At 32.7% G+C, this 21,653-nt stretch overlaps 1 protein-coding gene and 1 long non-coding RNA gene across 3 annotated transcripts; both read right to left on the bottom strand.

Moving 5' to 3' along the window:
• Positions 1 to 37: 37 nt before the first annotated feature.
• LOC112453651 lies at positions 38 to 2,528 on the bottom strand. Its single transcript, XR_003040641.1, has 3 exons — positions 1,776 to 2,528; positions 1,194 to 1,437; positions 38 to 1,068 (listed from the first exon to the last, which is right to left on the bottom strand). It is a non-coding gene; the product is annotated as an uncharacterized LOC112453651 (long non-coding RNA).
• A 4,758-nt stretch (positions 2,529 to 7,286) lies between these two features.
• Positions 7,287 to 17,097, bottom strand: LOC112453640. 2 transcript variants are annotated; one of them, XM_025014496.1, is made up of 6 exons: positions 16,815 to 17,097; positions 13,051 to 13,116; positions 10,726 to 10,791; positions 10,482 to 10,644; positions 9,714 to 10,065; positions 7,287 to 8,571 (listed from the first exon to the last, which is right to left on the bottom strand). In XM_025014496.1, the coding sequence occupies exons 1-6, from the start codon at positions 16,963 to 16,965 to the stop codon at positions 8,389 to 8,391; spliced, it is 981 nt and encodes a 326-aa protein (XP_024870264.1). In that variant the 5' UTR covers positions 16,966 to 17,097; the 3' UTR covers positions 7,287 to 8,388. The 2 variants fall into 2 exon arrangements, with proteins under 2 accessions (XP_024870264.1, XP_024870265.1); XM_025014497.1 differs by lacking the exon at positions 13,051 to 13,116 and having other exon boundaries at positions 16,815 to 17,091.
• Between the last annotated feature and the right edge of the window lie 4,556 nt (positions 17,098 to 21,653).

The following is a 21,653-nucleotide window of genomic DNA, read 5'->3' as shown; positions in this document are numbered from 1 at the left end:
TGGCGACTCTTATGAAAGAATATAAACATCAATAGTTTTCAGTTTATAAACTATATTAAAAATAGAGAGCTTTTGGGAAATTTAGTATTTAAACACTTGGAAATAGATATTACCTTGATTTTTTTTTTATTTCAAACCTCTTTTCAAACCTGAATAGGATTTTGTGTGTGATTCTAAGTTTTGTTTACTTTGATGATTGACGACTATGATATGTAATGACTATAGTTGCTATCTTTTTAAAAAAATTTTTTACATGTCTTTTTTCATTGTCTTTTTGCTTGTAAACAATGTTTTCTGTTAATTCTTAATATTAATGAATAATTGTGACATACTGTTCAGAAAACTTATTATGAAGTTCTTGAATTCTAAAGATATTTTTGCATAATAAAATTTTAAATTTTCTTGCTAAGGCTTGTCAAGCTTGAAATTTAATAGAGCGAAGAATTCCGTACAACTTTGTAATCGCCATTGACAGATTTCGATCGTTACAAAGCATTTGACGTGTTTTTATTTTTTATATTTTGTTTTTATATATATATTTCAACTCTGAATGACTGCTTCATTCGTAAAATTTATTTTACACATAGTATTTGATAAACAACGGATGATGTTAAATAGAATTTCCGACATGTGTTTTGTCTCCAGTTTTGTATTTTTATTTTACTGTAAGAAACATATGGGATGACTGTCCAAACGCTTTTGTCTCAAGGTGAACGACTACCACGTCGTAAAAATCAATTATTGACGAAATAGCGATTCCGCGTCTTCGTAAATATTACGCCTCCGTTATAAAGCTCATATAATGGAAAACGTTTACTTTAGGTATACGTCGCAATATATATCCTAGGCGAAATGAGAACAAACGCGAAAGAAACAATGTCGAACCAACAACGGCTTTGCACTTTTATTAAACGGTCGGTATCATAAACAGGAATAATTAACAAGCTTAGCGTGCATGGAAGACCAACGACAAATATCGTTAAACATTCTGAGTTTGTGTTGCAATCCTCGCGAATACGTTCGTCATGCGCGTGATCTGTTGTTGAAACTTTGACTGTGAAGCGTTGCCTAGACGAGAGAACTTGTGTTATTGTTATCGAAAATTCTCTATCTGTATATCTTGCACGGTTTTAGCAATTGGTTTTGCCTACCTACGCGTTATTCAACCAAATACGATTGATTACGATACTCACGAATATCCGGTAGCTTCCCACGCCTTCTACTTCTCACGTATTATCACCGAATTGTAATCGAGCGATCTTCTGAGATTATTGAGTTTTTTCGTGTCCAATAAAATTTTATGGAATGAAAACATCTCAATAGGATGCATGAAAAAAGTCCCATATTCTCGAACTGGTACGCAATAATGTCTTCTTGTCGAAACGCGTCAGTAACGCGAAGATTGTAAAAGCTCGTACATGCACGAGCCCTTAACTTCTGAAAAGCAAAATATATTTATTAATATATGTTTACAAAAATGTCAATACGAACTTCTGTAAATTAAACTGGAGTAAAACGAATAATATTTCTCTTTAATTTCTTTCAGAAATATTTTATGTGTTTACTAAAGACTTAAGCTAATTAAAATTTTCTGTTTTGACCATATTAAAATAAGTCATGCAATTTTTTTCTGGCTGTCTATAATTTGAAAATTAATTACATTTATGACTGAAGTTAATCTGACATAGAAATAAAGATTACTAATCTAATTTGCTCTTTAATATCAAATGGAAAAGAATTAATGCGAAAAAATATTCCTCTGCCAGAATAGGTACCTTGCGAGATTGAATGGAAGAGCCCACGCATGTGCGTGATCACAGATCACTGATGATGATAGCATCATGCGAATAGAGATTTATGGTATCAGCGGTAACGATAACATACTCTGATTTAATCCCGTAGAATTATTATTTATCAATGGGTATTACTTTTAGCAATATTCATCGAATATAGATTAGAGATCCTAGATTAGAGCATCTCGTGATATATATATAATCTTTCATTGAGTATCACATTAAATTAAAGAAAGCATTGAATTAATTAATGTGAATGCATCGAATGATTAAGATACAAACAATTGGTATATTTTTGTAAAACGCAACTTAAAAAACGCAAAGCACTTACGTTGGCGTAATTATTGATAAAATTGTTTGAGTAAAATTATTAAATCAAAGATATTCCGAAGATATTAACTTTCCATTGCGGCGTTAAACAATGACCTTAAAACGGTAGCTAAATGGGCTATAATCCTTCAACGCTTCACATCTTAATCTTTCCAAATCCTTATTTCTCATTTCCGGTTCTTCTATCTCATCTTCAATCCTTCAATGTCTTTCTTGATTCTGTACTTCTATCTCATTTTCAATCCTTCGATGTCTTTCTTAACTCCGTACCTATACCTCGATCATCCTCAATTAAAATACTCGGTATTTACTATTACATTGGCCCGTATTCTGAACGCACTTTTCGCTTATCGCTAAATGCGCGCATTTAACATATAGTTTACATTACATATACTATAGAATCTCAGAAATAAATGCGCGCGTTTATCGATAAAAGTGCGTTCAGAATACGGGCCATTGATTCTTCTTGGTCTTTTAAGGTTGTATGACCCCTTAGAAGAAAAAAATGCCAAATTCTTCAAACTTTGTCAGGTGATGAGTATTATAATAATAAAGCATTGTACCAAGTTTGAACAAGTTTGCAAGGCCCGTTCAAAGTTATAACAATTTGAATTTAACATGGGCTCTTATGGGAATTCATCAAGTTTCACTGTTTTTTCAACTTCATTTGAGAAATTAATATCGAAGAAAATATGGCATCCTTTTAAAACTTTGCAGAAATATTAATAAACATCTTACAAACAAATTAGAACCAAAAAAATTATGACTTCGAGGATATTTTCTGAAATATTGAATAAAAACCAAACAGAGAACAGTCTCGCTTGGTCTCGCTGAACTCGTAAGTACAGAGATCCGGCAACAGCGCACTATGACGTCACATTAGAACATTTAGAACCTCTCTCTCCGTCACTCTCCGTAAAGGATAACAAATACTACAGAGGTCCGTTACTTTTTCCAATAGAGCCTCCTGTGTATCGAAAGTGTGCTCTGAGCACGTGTAATATACAGACGGATCGTTTGAGGTTAGTTTTCGCTTGCGCTACGAAAATGCCGAAAGTAAAACGTTACATGTGGAAAGGAAAAGTTGTCACTGAAAAAGTGTACAATCAACGGTTAGCACAGACAAATACTGGGAAACGTAATTTGAAGACACGAGTCGAAACCACACCAGATGATTGTAACAATTCCATGGCACATGTAACGTTTTACTTTTGGCATTTTCGTAGCGCAAGCGAAAACTAACCTCAAACGTTGCGTCTGTATATTACACGTGCTCAGAGCACACACTTCGCGTTCACGCAGCTGATGTCGAGTGAGATCAATGCTACCATCTTACAGAAAATGCGACGTTGTTGCGATCAAAATACTTTTTATGAGAGCTATTGTATTTAATTTATTAATAAATGACGTAAATAAATAACGTAATATAATTTCATTAGTATTTTTAAACAGTAACTACTATGTTTTGTTACTTTTTAAAGATTTTCACACTTTCAGATTTTCGTTTGTGTCAGTTGCAAGTCAGGTACAGTCTTTCTAAAAATCATTAAAAGTGAAAGTTTGCATACGAGAAAATATGCATAAAAATGTCTCTATAGCTCTTAAAAACACAGGCAACCGTTATTTTAATAAAATATTAATATAAATATTACTTTCCAGTAAAGAATATCTTCTTAAATATGTTAATTAGCTTTATGTTACGTTTCTTAAACTTTTGGCAGAGATCTTACGGGTCATACAACCTTAAATCGCACGTGGACATAAAGTGTCGAGTCGCCTTTGCTCGTTTGCATCTTCTGTATGTTTTCTGGCATATCCTCTCCACTTCCCAAAAGTTTCATGTATCTCAATCGTCATCTCTCTTTTTGATTACGCCGACGTCGTATATACACTCCAGCACTGAATCAACATTGCTAAATCGCATTCAATACATTCAAAACTTATGTCTCTGTTTTTCCTGCAATGTTATGTTTGTTTTGACCATATATCCCCACTTTATTTAAACTCCGGTTGACTCAATACAACAACGTTTTGTCTTCATCTCTGCTGCCTTGTTTTCTGTCTCCGTTTCTCCAATATTCTTCTATATCTTCGACGCCTTTTTCACCTGAACTCTGAGCTCCACTTCTCAAACGCCCCAAATATCCGTTACCCTGACCTTCTCTCCTTTCCTTCACATCACTCTGCCAACTTCCGCGTTTCCTTCTGCTACTGCGCAGTCAAATAATTCAATAAACTTCCCTTTACCATAAAATCTTCCTCCTCTCTGTTTTCTTTTCGCACCGCTGCCTCTAGCTTTATCGCATCGACTGTTTCTTCGAATGAATCAATTATAAGCCGCGTATCTACCCGAGTCAGAAATATTATGCGTATTTTAAATATGTGTGGTGTGCTGTGAGTGTATGCGTGTAAATGGATCTGTTGCTGTATAAGAGCGACTAAGTTTCCTCTTGTAAACGATCGATTGTTTATTTGTCAATTTGTCAAATATTCGTACGTTGTCTTTTCTGGTAGGCTTTATAACAACAATATGTTGGTGCTTCATCATTTACGTGCACTCATTATTATAATTTTTTTGTTTGTAGTTTTCTCCACTGAGCATTGCAATAAATTAAATTAAAAATTAAATTAAGTAATTTTATATATTTTTAAATTTAACATTTTTGAAATATTATATTGAATAAGTACGTGAATCTTCATTTCGCATAAATAATTCAAAGATCTCCTAAGTAGTTTTTTTTTAACTTAACATAATCTCACTTTTAGATATAAAAAAATTTAAGAACTTTTACATTTGTAATTCTATAGAATTTGTAAAGATTTTAAATGCGGCGCTGTGCAAATTCGCTGATTCATGGATGCTTCAAGACACTTGTTTGTCTTCACGCCTTGGTTAAACAAACAGTAGTCGGTAGTCCAAGATAAGCTGTTATCGATAACTGATGAGTATCTCGATGGGAGTAACGTAGGGATGAAGTCTTTATCCTTATTGACGATCACGTATTTGTAGCACGATAGTTATTAACCCTATGGCAGGGGATTAAAATTTTTATCGATACAGTTGGCAATCTAAACGGTGTATGAACCACGTTGGTGTAAAATTTCTTTATTGACAGTCAACACAAGTAAATTGATTTTGTTTAATAGATGTTACTCCGTACTACATAAAATGTACAACTGCACATAAAGTTAGTGGTGAACATATACGTATACGTATACGATTGAAACATAGGAGGTTAAAATACGTAATTCCAACCTACGTACACATAATTCTAAACCTACGGTTCGAATAATAATTCATCACAGTAATACAGGAATCGTAACGAAACAATAATTGGAAATGGAAAATTATATTAAAGCGGATTTATTTCTATTTTATATTTGATATAGAATTAAATCGTTAAATAATTTCTTATTTGAAAGAGAGATATGTAAAAGATAATCTGTAAATTCTGTTTTAATTAATTTCTTTTAATTATTTTTTATTCATCAATTTTGACCATATTTTTTATCTTTTCCGTATGTCAATTTGTTACGAAGCTGAAACAAATAATACAAAATAATCATCACGTGTTATCGCCAATCCAGGATGAATTTTGTTTAATTAATTATTTCGTTAAAAATGATTACGCAATCGCGATATCGATAAATTCTTGTGGTAGCTTTAATTTTTCATTTGTCGTTGATTTAAAAAGGAATTTATGTGATCGATAAACTTATTGAAAACATTAGACGTAAAGCTAAGATCGTGAAATAGTACATTAAATAATAAAATTGGTGACTCTCAAAATTAGGAATCTTTTTTAATTCATTTAAAAGCAGCTGATAGACACAAGTGATGGAGGATGATTGATTATAGACGACCGTGCCGTAACAATGAGTACTATCAGGTTGTTCTTAAGAATATATGAGATATTATCTGAAGGCTGCATAAAAATTTGTAAAATGAAATTTATCTGATAGATAGATTTACGATTCTGATCTATCATAAAATTTTTAACAACATTAATAATAATAGGCGAGATATAATCGATTGTATTTTGTCACTGAAATTTAAGCTTTAAAGTATTAAATTATTTTAAAAGATCGCTGTTCATCTGAAGAGAAATCTTTCTGTTCAATGATTTAATATAAATTATTATGCATTTTTGCTGGATAAAAATGAGTATTGGGAAAATTAATTAAATTATTTCTTTAATTAATTCGTTTCCACATAGAAACGATTAATCACAAAATTATTGCTGTGTCAAAGTTTTACAAATGTGAAACATATATAAAACCGTAACATCATAAATATTTAATAAATTTTATGATTGTTACAAATTGCAATAATCTTAATCAGTAAATGATGTGGTTCCATTTACACACTATCACTAAATCACTAAATTATCTTATAACAGTTAACAAAACATCAACATTAATTCTGCTATCATACAGACGCTGCCTCTAATTATAATCCGATGCATTATGGCGCATACAGCGTTTAGCATAATTACGTATGCTATAATAATTAACTTAATCGTATACGATGTTCCGGCAAACTATATATACGTGTCAGTATGTGTTATATTTTGTAAACCGTTTATACGTTATACTTTATAAATGGAAATTTTAAAATTATAACAAAATTATAAACGGAAAAGCTAAAATAAAAATAGCTCACGTGTGCTAATCATTGTAAACTATTAACATTTTTGATAACCGAAGCAATTGAAGAAGAAAGAATAAGACTTAATTATTCTAAAAACTTCGATATTTTTTAAACCATTGCACTTCAGATATGACGTTTGTTTCAATTAATGTTTTAAATGTAAGCAATATATAAATTTATAAATTATTTTTTCACGTGATATATATATAATAATCATTTTATACTATATATGAAATATTATCTCTCTTTGGTCATTAATATAAATTGAAAGTAATAATATTTAAGTAGAAATTGTCATACATAGTGCTTTTATATCTATAAAATTTCGTGCAACTAAACGTCTTTACATGACAATGACAAATTAAAAAAAAAAACTATATTTTGTATTTGGAATTACGAAAGTATTTGCAGTCGTAATTGCTAAGAAAATTCTAGAAATTATTATACATATTTATACGGATATATAACATCAACAAAATTATTATCTTATTATTTATGAATTACCTTTTCAAATTTAATTATTACTACATTCAACAAAAATGAAACAATAATTAATACGTACAAATCCCAATAATTTTTTGTTAATTTCGGCTTGTCTGGCTTTCAAAATGTTAATGAAATTTATTTTTAGTAACATACGGCAACCAATGAAAATTGATGCACAATGTATGGCACACGCTAAAAGGTTTGAGTGCCTTACCCTGTATAACAGTATAACGAAAAAATGGCGAGCCATTTTACACTGATAGTTTTTTCATTACTGTAAAACCACCTCTCACTTCGTTCATCATTGATCACCGACACCTAAGTGGATGAATGGCTGGCGTCGATTTCGCAATACTGAAGATTTGATGCCATCGCCATTCAAGGTCGTAATACTTTCGCTCGCCTTTATCAGCGGATTAGAGATGCGCCGGGATTCACCGAGCGATTCGATGAATTAAACATTTTGCCTCTTTCACTGATGCACTCACAGCGGGTGATGGGAAACTTTACGATGTCTTTGCACGGAATTAAATCGAATTTTCAAGCAGATGCTAAGAAGATGAGTTACCGTATAGCTGAATTATGTAAATTGTATATATTATATACAAACTATAGCGTAAACTAATTCGTCATTTCTTAACGAGCAGTGCGTATCTAGCATAAAAATTTTCGATATATTTGAGCGAATTGATTATATCGGAAAAGAATTTTCGGAAATAATTAATTTAACATAGTTTTAAGAGAGAAACGAACGAAAGGAAGTCAATAACTCCGTACCCCTCCCCCTTTCCCGACGCGGATAAAATAATCCTTCTTCGGCAAGACAATGGATAATCAATGGTTAGCATCAGGCAAGGTAGTCAAAGATCTTCAAGTGGTCAACGCGTATTACGTAATACAAAGCTGACTTCAAAATCAACTTGACTTGTCGCATTTTATATCGTCGCGAGTATTGTTCGTTCCAGCTCAACGTGCATTGTACTTGCATTGAGTTGCAATCGATTTCTTGCATCTTGAATGAAGACATTCAAGCATTGTCAGACACATTAAGCTAGTGTTATTGCGCTCGTAACTGCGCGACCCGATAATTCGGCGATGCATTTCTGCTACATTTTCGTGAGTATCTCCTCAGGGTATCAGTAAATGCGTGATATCTCCGAATTCGTACTCCCCCAGCAGAACGTGAAACAGATCTCTCATAGTCAGATGATGAATCGTCTCGTTCACGTGGCTCGCAACATAATCCTGAATTGGGGGCAATATGTCTGGTTTAATGATGTCCATTGCTTCCGGTGTTAAATCTTCAAAGACCTGCAAACCGATAGATTGATTTTATAATCGAAATACACGTTGTATATAATTCGGATGAAATCCACCCTGTAATGATTTTGTTCTGCTAGAATTTTGTATCAGAGTATCGATCTCAAGTATATTGTTCAATCTGAAATTCAAGTGTTTCACACAGTTATGTTATTTATATACAATTAAAATTGTAATTTTTTACTGTCAGATTAATAGAACATAAATTGCTTTATTTTTTTCGATGCATATCAGTAATCTGTGATTTATTGCAATCATTTGGAGCCAATCAGTTAGCGACACGTGTTCAAATCAACAGTTGCGCCAGTCGAGATCTGCGTTGCTGTCGATGTGAAACACGAACAAATCGAGCGAGCGATTCATATTCGGCAAGCGACATGGAATTTCGGTTTCAATGGCCGGAGAAACGCGACCTCGCCCCACTGATGTTTGCGTACATCGCGAATAAAATCGGATATTGAAACGATCGTAAAAAGTTTTTTATGATAATCATTACCCCGTAAAATCGTAAGAGGTAGAGGCAACTGGTCGTAAAACGAACTGTGAACGATTCTGTGAAATGGCTACGATTTGTAAAAATACGGATAAGTCTTTATAGATTGTCATGTGAAATTGTAGAGTCATCTTTACGACGGATAGATATTATAGGTAAACCATATCATGAAATAAATGTTAGTTCTTTGAAAAGCAATTCACTCGACCACTCACCCACTCACTCACTCACTCACTCACTCACTCAATAGATATCGTTTACATTATTTAATTGTTGGGATACATTATTTGTCAGCATTCTTGTGAATGCAAGCAATCTTGTTTTCTTTTGACATTCTACTTTCATCACAATTGTAAATAGAGAGTACACTTTGATTATAAAGACAACGATATCCCGATATTAAAACTTTACGTAGTATTATTACGTAGTATTTAAATATTAAATGTAAAACGATATCCCGATATTAAAACTTTACGTAGTATTATTACGTAGTATTTAAATGTTAAATGTAAAACGAGAGAGAGAGAGAGAGAGAGAGAGAGAGAGAGAGACATTATTTTCATACATCAGTTAAATAAGATTCTTTAATGTTTAAATAGACGAAGACTCGTTTAAAGAACAAAATGTTTATTAGTCTTACCTTGCTCATAATTTGTCCGATCTCCTCACCGCCCATAAAGTTCTCCAGATGTATTTTGATGGCACGCAGCGAGAAGTCGAGGTCGAATCTCTTCATGTACATTCCTCTAGCGTAGCCTAGTACGGTGTTCACGTAAACGCGGAAGTCGCGTACAGTCGTTTGGAAAGAACCCGCGCCGCGTAGCGGGTATGTATCTCCTAGTATCCCGGAAATGTTGTAATGACCCGACGCGTAAATCTCGGGAATGGAGATATTGATGGTGATCGTAGGGCCGATTAGCGATAACTTTGCTCGATCGATCAAAAAAGTCGATAGATTCCTCATTTCCAAGTTCTCGATAACTAAGGATATTCTGAAAAACAGATTTACGATGACGTTTTACACACGTGTCTTGTTTGCGGAAGTATTAACACGTAATACGTAACAAGTATTGTGATTGCAACAATCGGAGTCTTTTGCGCCTAAGCATAGAAGCAAATAAGTTTTGAATATTTATAGAAGATACTTCCTATAGAATTTAAGATACAAAAACTTGTGCCAACTCTCACGCTTTCGATGCCACTTAATAAAATTTAAATTCAGTGAAGTTTTTATAATATATTAGCGAAATTATTAGTGATTAATTAGTATATAGTAAAATTATTTTTGATCCTACAGATCTCTATACCGTGCTCTCTAAAATTGTATGCTGAGGCTTCTTTGTTTACCAAATTTTTTATAATCTCTGGAATCCGGTGTACACGGCCGCATATGTATCTATCGACTCACTTTCCGATTTCTGGGTTATCCGTATCGATGTCGATCTCGTCGAGCGTGAATGGCTCCAGCGGAGGTATACCTAGCTCCGGGATACCGTTGCGCATCCGAGTTCGGAATTTCTCTAGGAATCTTCTCAGCTTGAACTCGAGACCCCTTGAGGCTGCATTGTCAACTGTGCGATTCGACAATTAGTAACGCACTATTAAACGCGAATAATTATAAATATATGATATTGTATTTGCGCGACACTTACTATATCCAGTTGTCACTCTGGTAGCGTTGAGCAATAAATTTCTCGGCTTCTCCACCGCACTGGTTACTGCAATCAAAAGACGAAAGTGTTTCTCTCTTTATTATTTGCATTCCCGTTTATCTCGTTTATCTTATTGCGCTTGCTTGTTATTGCCGCTGCTTAGGTATTAACTCTTTCAATGCTGCGAGAACCGAGCTTCCTGTGTGTTGCGTGTCATTTCCGCGTTTTATTATTTATATACACATGCAAAATTATACATGTTGCGTGAAACGACGAGCTTTATTTAATCTCATAATAGAAAACAAATTAATATATTAAGGCATATTCTGTGGGTCTTTAATTTAACGATATAAATATTATATATAAATCATGCGTGTTTAGAATATATTGCATAAACGGAAGTAATTTTATTAATTTTATGGAAGAACGAATTATTACTTTCTTAAAAGAGAAATTAATTTTTAATGTTTTGGAAAGAATATATAGAAAAATAAACGAAAATAAGAAAAATAAACAAAATCTCATATTTTATGCTAGTATTTGTCAAAAAATTATTTATTGTCGAAATGTAGAAATTATTTGTGTACTTTTGAATGCAATAGAAACTTGCGTTTTGAGATTAATCAATATTAAGTTTATTATAAAACAAATACAAAATGTAAATTTTTAAATTATTATTAAAAAAGAAAAATACATTATAATTAAATTTATTATAATTTAAATTATATATAATTTGATATATATCATACATGGTATATATCAAAATCACGAAAACGGATTGACGTGCCAAGAATTATTCAATCAAAATATACAGGTTTCTCAGGATTGAAAGATCGAAGATAGAAGCGCGGAAATAGTTTCAAGCGCAACATAATGAGATCGTTAATTAATCAGCATTTTGATGTTTCCTGAGCGTAATCTTCTCGGTCTTTGACATCTACTATTTACATTTAAATAGAATATTGAAATACGTTGGGAAACTTCTAATTTACTCCGTGAGTTCATTGAAACATTTATTATATTGTTGTTTGCCTCTAGCACTCTATACTTCGGCGTGATACATTATAGAAAAAAATTTAAAATAAGTATCACGAGTGATAATGTGTTATTAATTATTTGAATTACGTTGCTACTCTTTTAATCTCATAATTGACGGTTGCAATTCTCGGGTCGTAGATTAAGATAGCATTGCAGTTGTTTTCCATCGAGGAAGGAATATGTCCGTTAATTATTCCGAGTGTCTGCATATATTTTTGTGCACAATTTTTCAAACTTAATTTATAAATGCAAATTATCCTAATTATAATTATACAAATTTAATTTATTAAAACTTTTATTATTTAGATTGTTTGCGAGTTGATTGTTCTTGTCTTTTCCCGTTAACGATCCTGTCAAAGTTGCTAAGTAAAGTTCGTAACGTACAATTTGATCGTGAATATTTGAGAGCGCCATAAACGAAGCGACTCGATACCGTTTACTCAAAAAGGAATTAAGAAGCGATCTAGGTCACGAGCTTCTGTAATACAATTACAAATAGCGTATCACTTCGTAATAAAGAGAAACGCAATCTCTTCTCACTCAAAAGCGCCGTGCCACGTCGTGTTATTACCAATTGAATTACTGTGTTACTGTATTTCTCTGCTAGACGTCTGCATATTTACATCTCTGAGCTTGTCGACTCCATGCGCGCTCGGGAGTTTACGTTAACGCGAATTACGTTCTTCAACGCTTTGCGGAAGTGATATTAGTCGCCTTTTAACATGGTCTCGTTTACATTGCGATCTCTCGAGAGATTCAGATAATTGAATATATAAATTTTACAAAGTGATAAATAATATATAAAATTAATTTCCACGTGCTTCCACAGAAAAATATTTAAAAAAATGTGTTATAAATTGTTACACATATTTTTTTATTTTTTATATAACGGCGTAGAAATCAAGATTTTTACTTTTAATTTTTAAAAATTTGAATTAAATTTGAGAAATTAAATTCAAGTATTTGCCAATATACAAAAAAATGGATTTTTTCCTAATTAAACCCATTATGTAATTTATATAAATAATAATATAATAAATAAATAATTGCCAATAGTAATACATTAAGGAAATAAAGAATGGTTGGATCCTATATAAGAAGTCTTCAAATAAAAGCATATTTCAACATTGTTTCTTTTATAAATACAGCTATATGCGTAAGCATTTGCAAATTTTGATAAGCTGTCCTTTTTTGCTTTTGTTTTTTAAAGCTGCGCTGAAGCCATACTAAGCGTAAAGAGGATGCATAAGCTTTTGAATAAACATTGCAATTTATGCGAACACATACTGTAGTCCGCGGCAACATCCGTAACGCGATGCAATAGTTCTTTTTGCCGTTGCACGACTCCCGTTACTGTAACAAACGATTACAAGTCAACGAGGCATTCTACCAAGACAAAACCGATTAATCAATGGTTGAAACCATAATTAGAACTTTATGCGGTAATGATACATAAGTGATTAATAACAATTTTCACCAAAATGCAATAATTAATAATTCCGCATAATACAATGTAAACTATTACGTTAAAAAAAAAAAAATTAATTAAGAACAATATATGATTTCCGCGTGACATATTTGTGTTAAGGATTCATCAAATAATATGTTTAAAATTAGCTTTTTTTAATAAGAGAAGAATCTTTTTCTCAAAGAGTGAGATGCGCAATTTATAGCTTTCTTTTAAATCCTCGATGCGTCATTAACGTAAGCATAAATTATGATATCCGATGATATCGTATAAATGCATGATATTTCAAATATGTTTTATATATCTTGTATTTCTCATGATCGCGCTTTTCTCTATTTTCTCCCCGTATCCAAAGATAAATTATATTTTAAATCACATGAATGCTTTTACTTTGATATTAATGCCTATCATGCAACATAGAGGATGTTCGTGAGCTTCGTGCACGTTGCATTTAGCAATCAACCCTCAAGGCGCCTTTATTCGCACGCGTTAATTAAACCGTTTGTCGGCGGAGCACTGATTGCGGATGCGAAGATCGACTATCATGAATCCGTGAATCGGGCTTTTAGCCGAACCTGTTAAATATATCAGGTGGTTCTGATACGGTAATTAAATGATTAATGAAATTTCAAGCAGGAGTTTTGTTTTACCGTAACAACAAAGGAATTTTAGCCCGGGAATCGGCTTTCTAATCGAGAATTGTATATGTTAAATGCATGTATTCTGCGGTTCTGGTATGGTAATTAAATGATTAATCGAATTTTAAGCAGGGATTTTGTTCCATTGTAATAACAAAAGAGCTCTAATACGTAATGTATTTACTGCAGCTTACAATAGTGCATTATGTGAAAAAGTATTTATCGAATAAAGTGATTGCGCTCCGCCGAATTCGACCGGATCCAATGGAACGTAAAAAGTTTCAACGGTTTTTTTGCGGTTTAACAGTTACAAATCCGTTACGTTTGATTTGCTACGCTTTGATCGATGTATAATATTAGCGTTCCATGTAAAAATCGCGCGTTTTATTTTTCAGTTTTGTTTTTAACGCGCTTATGTGATGATGTAATAGAACATTACTAACAGAAATAATTTTAGTTTAATAAGTGATATGTGTTGTCGACGATCAAATAAACCATTTTAATTGGCATCTTAATACCCATTGGCAAAAGTAATTTGACTTAAAAACAAATTGGAAGAAAACATGTTTAAACTGTATATACCCTCTATTATATATATATATATATATATATATAAATCTCTAACGGATATTGAATAATACATCGCTTATATTGAACGGTTATTATGGACAAGAGTTTCGACTGAGGTATTACAAAGAAGCAATGAAATTGTTATGTGATTATGTAGTTTTTTTGGCATTTTGGCGAATAAAAGTCACGACGCAGATTAATGACGCACGTATATAATCTCTATCATTATGAATTCAACGTGGCAATGTGCGAAATAGCTGCATCTGCAAAGTACACTGCAAGTATGACTAACGCTGACGTTAACGAATAAAAAGCATCTTTCGTCAATCTAATACATTGTAGAAATCCCACGCCATCAGCCGATATTTTTATTCCGTATGCGTGTGAAACATTCTGCATAACAAATCTGATTATGAATCATCATTGCTTCCGCGAGCAAACACGCTAATACGTTTATTTTTCAACGCTAGCAGTTCGTGACCAAACAACGATGTTCTTTGAATTCTTTGATAGCTTTTGTTATCAATTTAATCCGAATTTGATTTATCTTTATCGAAATAATAATCGGTTGTTGTTTGAAGTATTTCTTCTTATTTACTTTGAATTAATTAATAGAACTTAATTTCACCTACTTGAGACTGCAACGTTAGTTAGAACGTCTCATTGTTGGAGATAATAAATTTTTCGCGCGAGACAATGTTTATATTTAGATATATTTTGTATTTGCACGCAAGCATAATTTTATATTTATAGCATATCTTAATGCTCGTAATTTATGACCTTTGATACGAAATCGACACGACAGTCAGTATAAAGATCGAGAGTTTATCTATACATTTGAACTAGGGCTATTTTCTAACAATAAGTAATTATATAATATCGTAATGTCATCTTGAATGTTTATATTAACGTTGTACAGTTATCGCGAATGCCTTTATCATATCCTGCCTTGAAGCGTTTGTTAATGCAATTTGCATTTTGCATTTTTACACAGACACGTCATGTCAGTACGAAGCATTTATCATTTTGCATGAGACGTGTGCATGAATTATTATCTAAGGGGTCAATCGAATTGGATTAATGTGATAGCTATATAATTTATTTTGCATTCGATTAAAAATTTAGGTCACTGCGTGCTACAATAAATTTCGCATTAATTTCTGCAAACTATTTATGCAAATTAGTAGCGAATTAACGGCGATATTTAGAAAACTCTTGCGGGTTACGTGATTCCGATTTAGAAGTTATTTAAATGGTATGACGATTCAAAGATTACCTTCATGTCTTATTTCTATCAATCAAATACTTTCAACTGCCGCTCAGCGAGGAAAGGCCTTACCAGAGCTCTCTAATATCGTTATCTAACATCTGCCTACTTAAACTTTCCATCCATCGCCTCATCCTTAATTGATACCGTTGTATCGCTGTATTTACGTTTTCACTTTCATTGGACGCTCTGGTGATACAGCGCTTCTGTATTCAAGTGTAGTTATTTATTACGACATCTAAATTCTCTCTTTAAAGTTGTTTATAGATTTAATTGTCTAATGTTCACAATTTAGATCACATATAGCTAGATATAGCATATAACGTTTAAATTTTAAACCTGAAGAAATTCAATTTCGAATTAATCAGTTTTCGATTGGCATATTAAATGAGCCAACTCGACATGGTTTCGACGAGAATTACGAAACTATCAAAGCAACTTCTCTCATCATCAAAATAAATAAATAATCCTTATTACATTTTCCGTCGAATACTCAATTTAAGTTACGCATGACATAAAATTACGAAGATGTCAATTACTTGACAAATCTGAAATTAAATGTTATAAGTTGCAATATTTTTTAGTTGTTTACATCAAATCCATTGTACACATTTCGCTATACAATTTCTATATTACTTAATTATATAAATACGCACAATATATAATTATATACATTAATTATCACTATTTATTTATGTCAGTATTAATTATTAATATGAATTACATTTATAAAGATCCACATTTTAATTAATGTAATTTTTATTTAAATATTTTGTACAGCTTTCATGACACGATTGTATCGTGAAATGAATTAATCCATTACAAGCAGCAGTTTAAACTGAATTAAGTTTAAATACAGATTTTTATTATCGAAGCTGCAGAAATATAATTTATTTTTATATTGATTTTACCGCGTATCTCAGTTTTTATATTTTTACTTTATAAATTTACCTTATAAAGATAGAAGATACTAATTATTGATTTAAAAAAAAATCTTTATTTTAATATTTTTTAAACGTTTGCTAATATTTCTGTAAATACATAAAATACTCTAAAAATAAACAAAACTTGGCGATATCGAGCGACTGACATCGCGAGATCGACTTACGAAAATTGGTTGCGGTATTCGCGACGTTACCGATTCCACCGAGCAGGCTTGAGGGCAAGGGCTCGGCCGGCGACGCGTGCACCACCGCCACTCCGACCACGAGGGCGATGCGTATCATCGTCGGGACTCGGCTCGTTACACGGCACTTCATCGCTCGCGTGTTACAGCTTCGTAGATAAGATCGTCGCGGAAAACGCGAAGAACGCGGAAAAAGAGGCCGATCGATCTGCTCTCGTGGGAGCAGGAAGGCTGACTGACAAGATGAAAAACCGTCGTTGCGCCGGTAGCGTTTGCTGCTGCACGAGTCACCGCCGCTCCTGCTTGTACACGCGTACACGTGCGTATGTAGAAGTGCGAGCGTGTCCAGCGAAAGTGAGCGCTCGTACACGCACACGGGAGCGCCGTTCGCATCGCAGTTTACACGCTCGGTTCAGCTCCTTGCGCCGAAATGAACTCCGATGATCGCTTCGAGCAGGACAGATCTCTGTTATTGAACAATTGCAGTAGCCTTTAGAACTTTTTAATGAATTTTGCGCGAATATCAGTAGAATTCTCAACTTGCAATTTATTTACAATAAAACGTAATATTTGTTGTAAAATATAGTATAATTTAAAATATTTACACGTGCTCAAACCTCTTACAATTGTTTATGAAATTTTTAGTTGACGGACAAACGTAATTTATACGTTATCTTAAAAAAAAAAAAATGGATGCAGATATATATCGATAGTTTCATTGCTAGCAGCGATCGTTGCTCTTTATCAATATCAATATTTATGAAGAGTCGCACGATTAAGTAGGTATCTTATGAATCAATCTGGCTTGTTGATTAGGTGGCCAAACATACACAAAAAGAACACATGATCCAATGGCGCAACTTTCAGTCTCGTGTATATATTATTACAAAATTGATGACCGGTTTTGTTGAGAGATAGAATTAAAAAGAGATGGAAGATCATTTAAACTGGGACTAAAGTTGACCGACGCTGAAATCGACGGTGAAATCAGACGCATATCACTACATATGTGATTTTCTTATGGTCACCACTCAACGTATATTTATCTGAATAAAATGCTTTTCCTGCTCTCACAGTGCATGGATATGCTTCCACGCGATGTGAATTATCCTGTGGCATACGTGAATAGGAATCTATTATTAGCGTGTTCATGTATTACGGATTCCAAGGATCACGCCAATTCGATTTATATGTATGTATACAGGGTGTCCCATAATTATCGTATAATATCTTAATTGCATACTTAGAAATTAATTAAAATCGAAAGAGTTAATCGATATACGAAAATATCGGGGTTATGGTAGTTTTTGAGTTGTAAATTGGCTAATAACGATCAGTATAGTTCAAACCTATAATCTACGCATATTTGTGTAACGATTTGTCAGATGCTATTAATTTTTACAACAAATTTTAATACTCAGCTGATTTTGCTTTTTACTTTTTTCTGCATAGGTAAGTACCATAGGTATACTATAGCAATTAGCTGTTGTGAGTTGATTAACAACAAATTTTTTATGGTTATATATTTAGATTATTTAATCTTTTTTTTAATTAATAATTCTTTTTAAATGAAGCAATAAATTAATTATTCACATTTTTTTTATTAAAAAGGAAGCATAAAATAATTTGCGTGTAAAGCTTGCTTTCGACGACTTGTAATTTTCGTCAGATTTTAGGATAAAATTATATTTACAATTTTATACACTGTATTTTGTTATATGCGTATATTATATTAATTATATCATATATACGTGTATTTTGATTTTCTAATATTTTTCGTATATTATGGCACGTGTAAAATTACAAATAGAATTTTATCTTAAAGTTTGACGCGAATTATAAATCATCTAAATGTATTTAATAACGCGTGAATATATAGGTATTTGTGTATTGCAGTTCTATTTTATTATATATTACGTACATTGCAATTTGCAGCATATTTGTTAAATAAGAATTTAATGTACGATAATATCTCTAGGCTTTTAAAATGTTCGAATTAATCGTTACATCAGGCGAAACCGAGTTCACAAAACGACGCGTGAAATATCCTATACAATACGTAATGCTATTCATCGAAATTAATCTGTAACGTAAAGAACTGAATATTCAACATACATTTCACAGCGCGGCGCGTTAAATATTTTGTGGCAATACGTGTGGCAAATGTTGCGGGTTATAAGCGTATTGTGTACATTTTTTGTTGTTGTAACTCAGCGAGCTGGAGCGCGTAGGCCCGCGTCCGGGCAGGAGGTAGCCGTATTATCATTTCGCACCGCTACATTCGAGCCGGCAGCGAGATTCGTGGCATTATCTTTTGGTGCACAATACTGACAAATATCATGGAGAGGATGCGCTCATTTTCCGTGAATAATTATCAATTATCAAGTCACGCATTTGATTAGCTCTTACGATTCGCGATTCGCGCTGAACGTATGGAAGCGATTACCGCGAGGCAGATATTCCGCGCGATTTATCCTTTTGAAGTAGAGATTGGAACGGTATAGGAGAGATAGAAATTATAGTTTCGTTGCGTCATTTACAATAATTATCTCTTTAAATCTGCGAATATGTCTCGCGTCGCGCTGTTCCAGTTTTTTCAGCGATTCTGTAATTTATCCACTATTTTCGAAATTAAGAGCGCGGAGTGATACAGGAATAGCCAAATCGAACGGTTGAAATGAAGGAAAGCCGTAACGTATTGATCATTCGTAAATAATAGCCCGTATGTTTCGCGAGATTTACACGTGCAAAATATGTGCGTGCAATATTGAATTTTGATTACACATTTTTGGACATTGCTTAACTGGCTATCTCAACTCGACTTTATTTATCGCCCAGTATCAGATTGAAGTTGTCGATGCCATTTCCGCATGATATATCGCTGATTTGTTAAAATCATTCCGCTGATTCGTTTGATGCGCAAATATGCGTCATGGATTTGGAACAGCTTGAGTTATTGTACTTTTCTCACATTAGTTTTTCATCGTTATGTAATAAAATGCGCGTTGCGTGTAATTAATATCGAAAATGTCGCGCGATTATTGTATTCTTTATCGTATTCGATAATTAGCGATTGCAATTAACCGTATTTTCGCAAGTGTTGTGTGAACTGTGAGTGCAACGAACCTCAGAGGAGAAGAAGGACGTTTAAGAGGTTTATATAAGAGGCATCGGGTTGCGGTGGAGCAACCATAAAGTAAATAGTTTGTTTATAATTATTTTTTCAAATTTTAACTTTTTTTGTTTACCGCTATAATTTGAGTTCTACATTTGTGTATGTTACAGAGCAACGTAACATACACAAATGTTGTATTCAAATTATAGCATCTACAACTCCGCGCGCTGCTATGCGTATCGTATCAGTGAGTTTTAAATTATTTTTTATTTTGTATTGTGGTAACAGATCTGTGAAAAAAATTGATATATGATTGAAAAGTTTAGAAATATTTACGAAATTAATAAGATAAAAGTATTATAGATAGATATGGCATCTCATAGATCTGTATATAATTTAAAATGGATGGGTTATTACGGATTAGAATAAATATTTAATTCTGAAATATTTTACATTTATTTATTTTGTTTATTAATTTATCGTGCGTACGAGAATGCACTTAAATGAGTACTTGAAACTTACGAAAGTTAATTCATTACATTTTTTGAATATTATTGATTTATATGGTAGAATAGAATAATGTAGGAGATAATCTCACAAACGAAAAGGTGATAAAAAATGATTGAATAATTTTTGCTAATCTTTAGGATATATTGTTACAACAATAAGATATTGCGCGTTAATTACGGACACCCTGTGTACAACTCATGTGCGAAAGTGAAGGTCTATATATATACTCTTACATGATGGTGTTACGGTTCAGCATGCAGATTGCTGTGATCACGCAAAATAGTTCAAATTGAGATGATAAAGATTGGTTATTACTGAAAAGCGTCTATATGAGCGTTAGTACGAATGATTTATTTGTTATCATCGAATTGTAGGATACGAATAAAAATATACGCGTAATATAAAAATACTTTGTTTTGCTAAACATTATTAATGAAAAAATATATAATATATGAATACATTATTATAAATATTTTAGTTTTTGAATATTATGTTAGGATTTTAAAAATTATGTAGGATTTTATATGGTCGACCTTGCACTTGTACGAATATTGACATTTCGTTGCAACTTTACCGTGAAAACGTTTGTGCGAAGGAATCGTCGACCGTCACGCTGCGAGCTCAAACTGTGATTATATTTTCTCTTTTTAGGCCGATATTGAATAACGTTTTTGTTCGTTGCTTCCGCGTGCACTATTACGGCGTGTAACTGGATTAACGAGCTGTAGCGAGTTTTAATTCGCTCCTCCATGAATGCAAGCGATTGCCACTCTCGGTCTCTCACGAAAATGTGTCAGAACAAATGTGACGTAACTGTGTGCAACACGTGTTTCAGACGGAAACAATTTTATTTTTTACATTTGTAAAAATTATTCTCGGTAGCATAAACAAAATATGTATTTGATATTTAATTCAAGTATTTAATTATTTATATTTTATTTTGCAATTAGTGATTGATTAATGAATCGCGACAGCTTTGGTATTCTTCTCTTTGAATTAATTATAAACTGACGTCAGTTGCATTATGCAACTCTCTGCGAATGATGTGAAGCGTAGAGAAATTATATTATTAAAGTTTTATTTGATATATAACAGCGTACTTATAATGTTGGCATTTTGAATAATTGGCGGATTAATGATATGGTAAAAATCAAGTTATACATAAATATACAAAGAATCGAGAATTTTTCGTAATC

This window comes from Temnothorax curvispinosus, unplaced genomic scaffold (assembly GCF_003070985.1).
Source record: "Temnothorax curvispinosus isolate PA1 unplaced genomic scaffold, ASM307098v1 QBEX01004550.1, whole genome shotgun sequence".
Classification (NCBI taxonomy): Eukaryota; Metazoa; Arthropoda; class Insecta; order Hymenoptera; family Formicidae; genus Temnothorax; species Temnothorax curvispinosus.
The sequence above is the reverse complement of the archived record's forward strand: the minus strand, read 5'-3'. Positions and strand labels throughout refer to the sequence as shown.

What these genes read in the sequence shown, in the direction of transcription:
- LOC112453640 (XM_025014496.1), bottom strand. Translation starts at nt 16,965, where the DNA reads ATGAAGTGCCGTGTAACGAGCCGAGTCCCGACGATGATACGCATCGCC. An exon ending in CAGAGTGACAACTGGATATA is followed by an intron (nt 10,645 to 10,725) that starts GTAAGTGTCGCG and finishes CGAATCGCACAG; the next exon opens with TTGACAATGCAGCCTCAAGG. An exon ending in TCGGACAAATTATGAGCAAG is followed by an intron (nt 8,572 to 9,713) that starts GTAAGACTAATA and finishes ATCGGTTTGCAG; the next exon opens with GTCTTTGAAGATTTAACACC.